The sequence below is a fragment of the Bison bison genome, unplaced genomic scaffold (genome assembly GCF_000754665.1).
Source record: "Bison bison bison isolate TAMUID 2011002044 unplaced genomic scaffold, Bison_UMD1.0 scf7180017863415, whole genome shotgun sequence".
NCBI lineage: Eukaryota > Metazoa > Chordata > Mammalia > Artiodactyla > Bovidae > Bison > Bison bison.
In genome coordinates, this window is record NW_011493987.1 from 492928 (window position 1) to 493419 (window position 492).

Consider the following 492-nt stretch of genomic DNA (forward strand, 5'->3'; position numbering starts at 1 on the left):
GCTGCCAGGACATCTCTCTGGGGGACTACTCTCTGCTCTGGAAGGCCCACAAGAAACTCACCCGCTCAGCCTTGCTGCTGGGCACCCGCAGCTCCATGGAGCCCTGGGTGGACCAGCTGACCCAGGAGTTCTGCGAGGTGAGCCTGGACTCCCACAGTTAGCCCAGGTCAGCTTCACCCCTCCTGGAAGGCCCTCTATTTTTTTTCCACTTATATTACCCAAAGCATGTGGCATCTAGTTCCCTCACCAAGGATCGAACCTGTGCCCCCCGCATTAGGAGCAGAGAATTCAGCCTCTCGACCACCAGGGATGTCCCAGGTCCCTCCCTATTTAGTTCATGCTCTTTCTCTTCAGCGCATGAGAGTCCAGGCCGGTGCCCCCGTGACCATCCAGAAGGAATTCTCTCTGCTTACCTGCAGCATCATCTGTTACCTCACTTTTGGAAACAAGGTCAAGGCTCTCTTGCCCTCCCATATGCCTGCCCCCCTCCCC

At 56.9% G+C, this 492-nt stretch overlaps 1 protein-coding gene across 1 annotated transcript in view; it reads left to right on the top strand.

The window, feature by feature from the left end:
• The window catches only part of LOC104983826 (steroid 21-hydroxylase), a 7170-nt gene that overhangs the window by 1622 nt on the left and 5056 nt on the right, over positions 1 to 492 (top strand). Inside the window, exons 2-3 of the mRNA XM_010833361.1 lie at positions 9 to 137; positions 355 to 476. Of these exons, the coding sequence (XP_010831663.1) occupies positions 9 to 137; positions 355 to 476 (251 nt within the window). The remainder of the gene's footprint in view (positions 1 to 8; positions 138 to 354; positions 477 to 492) is intronic.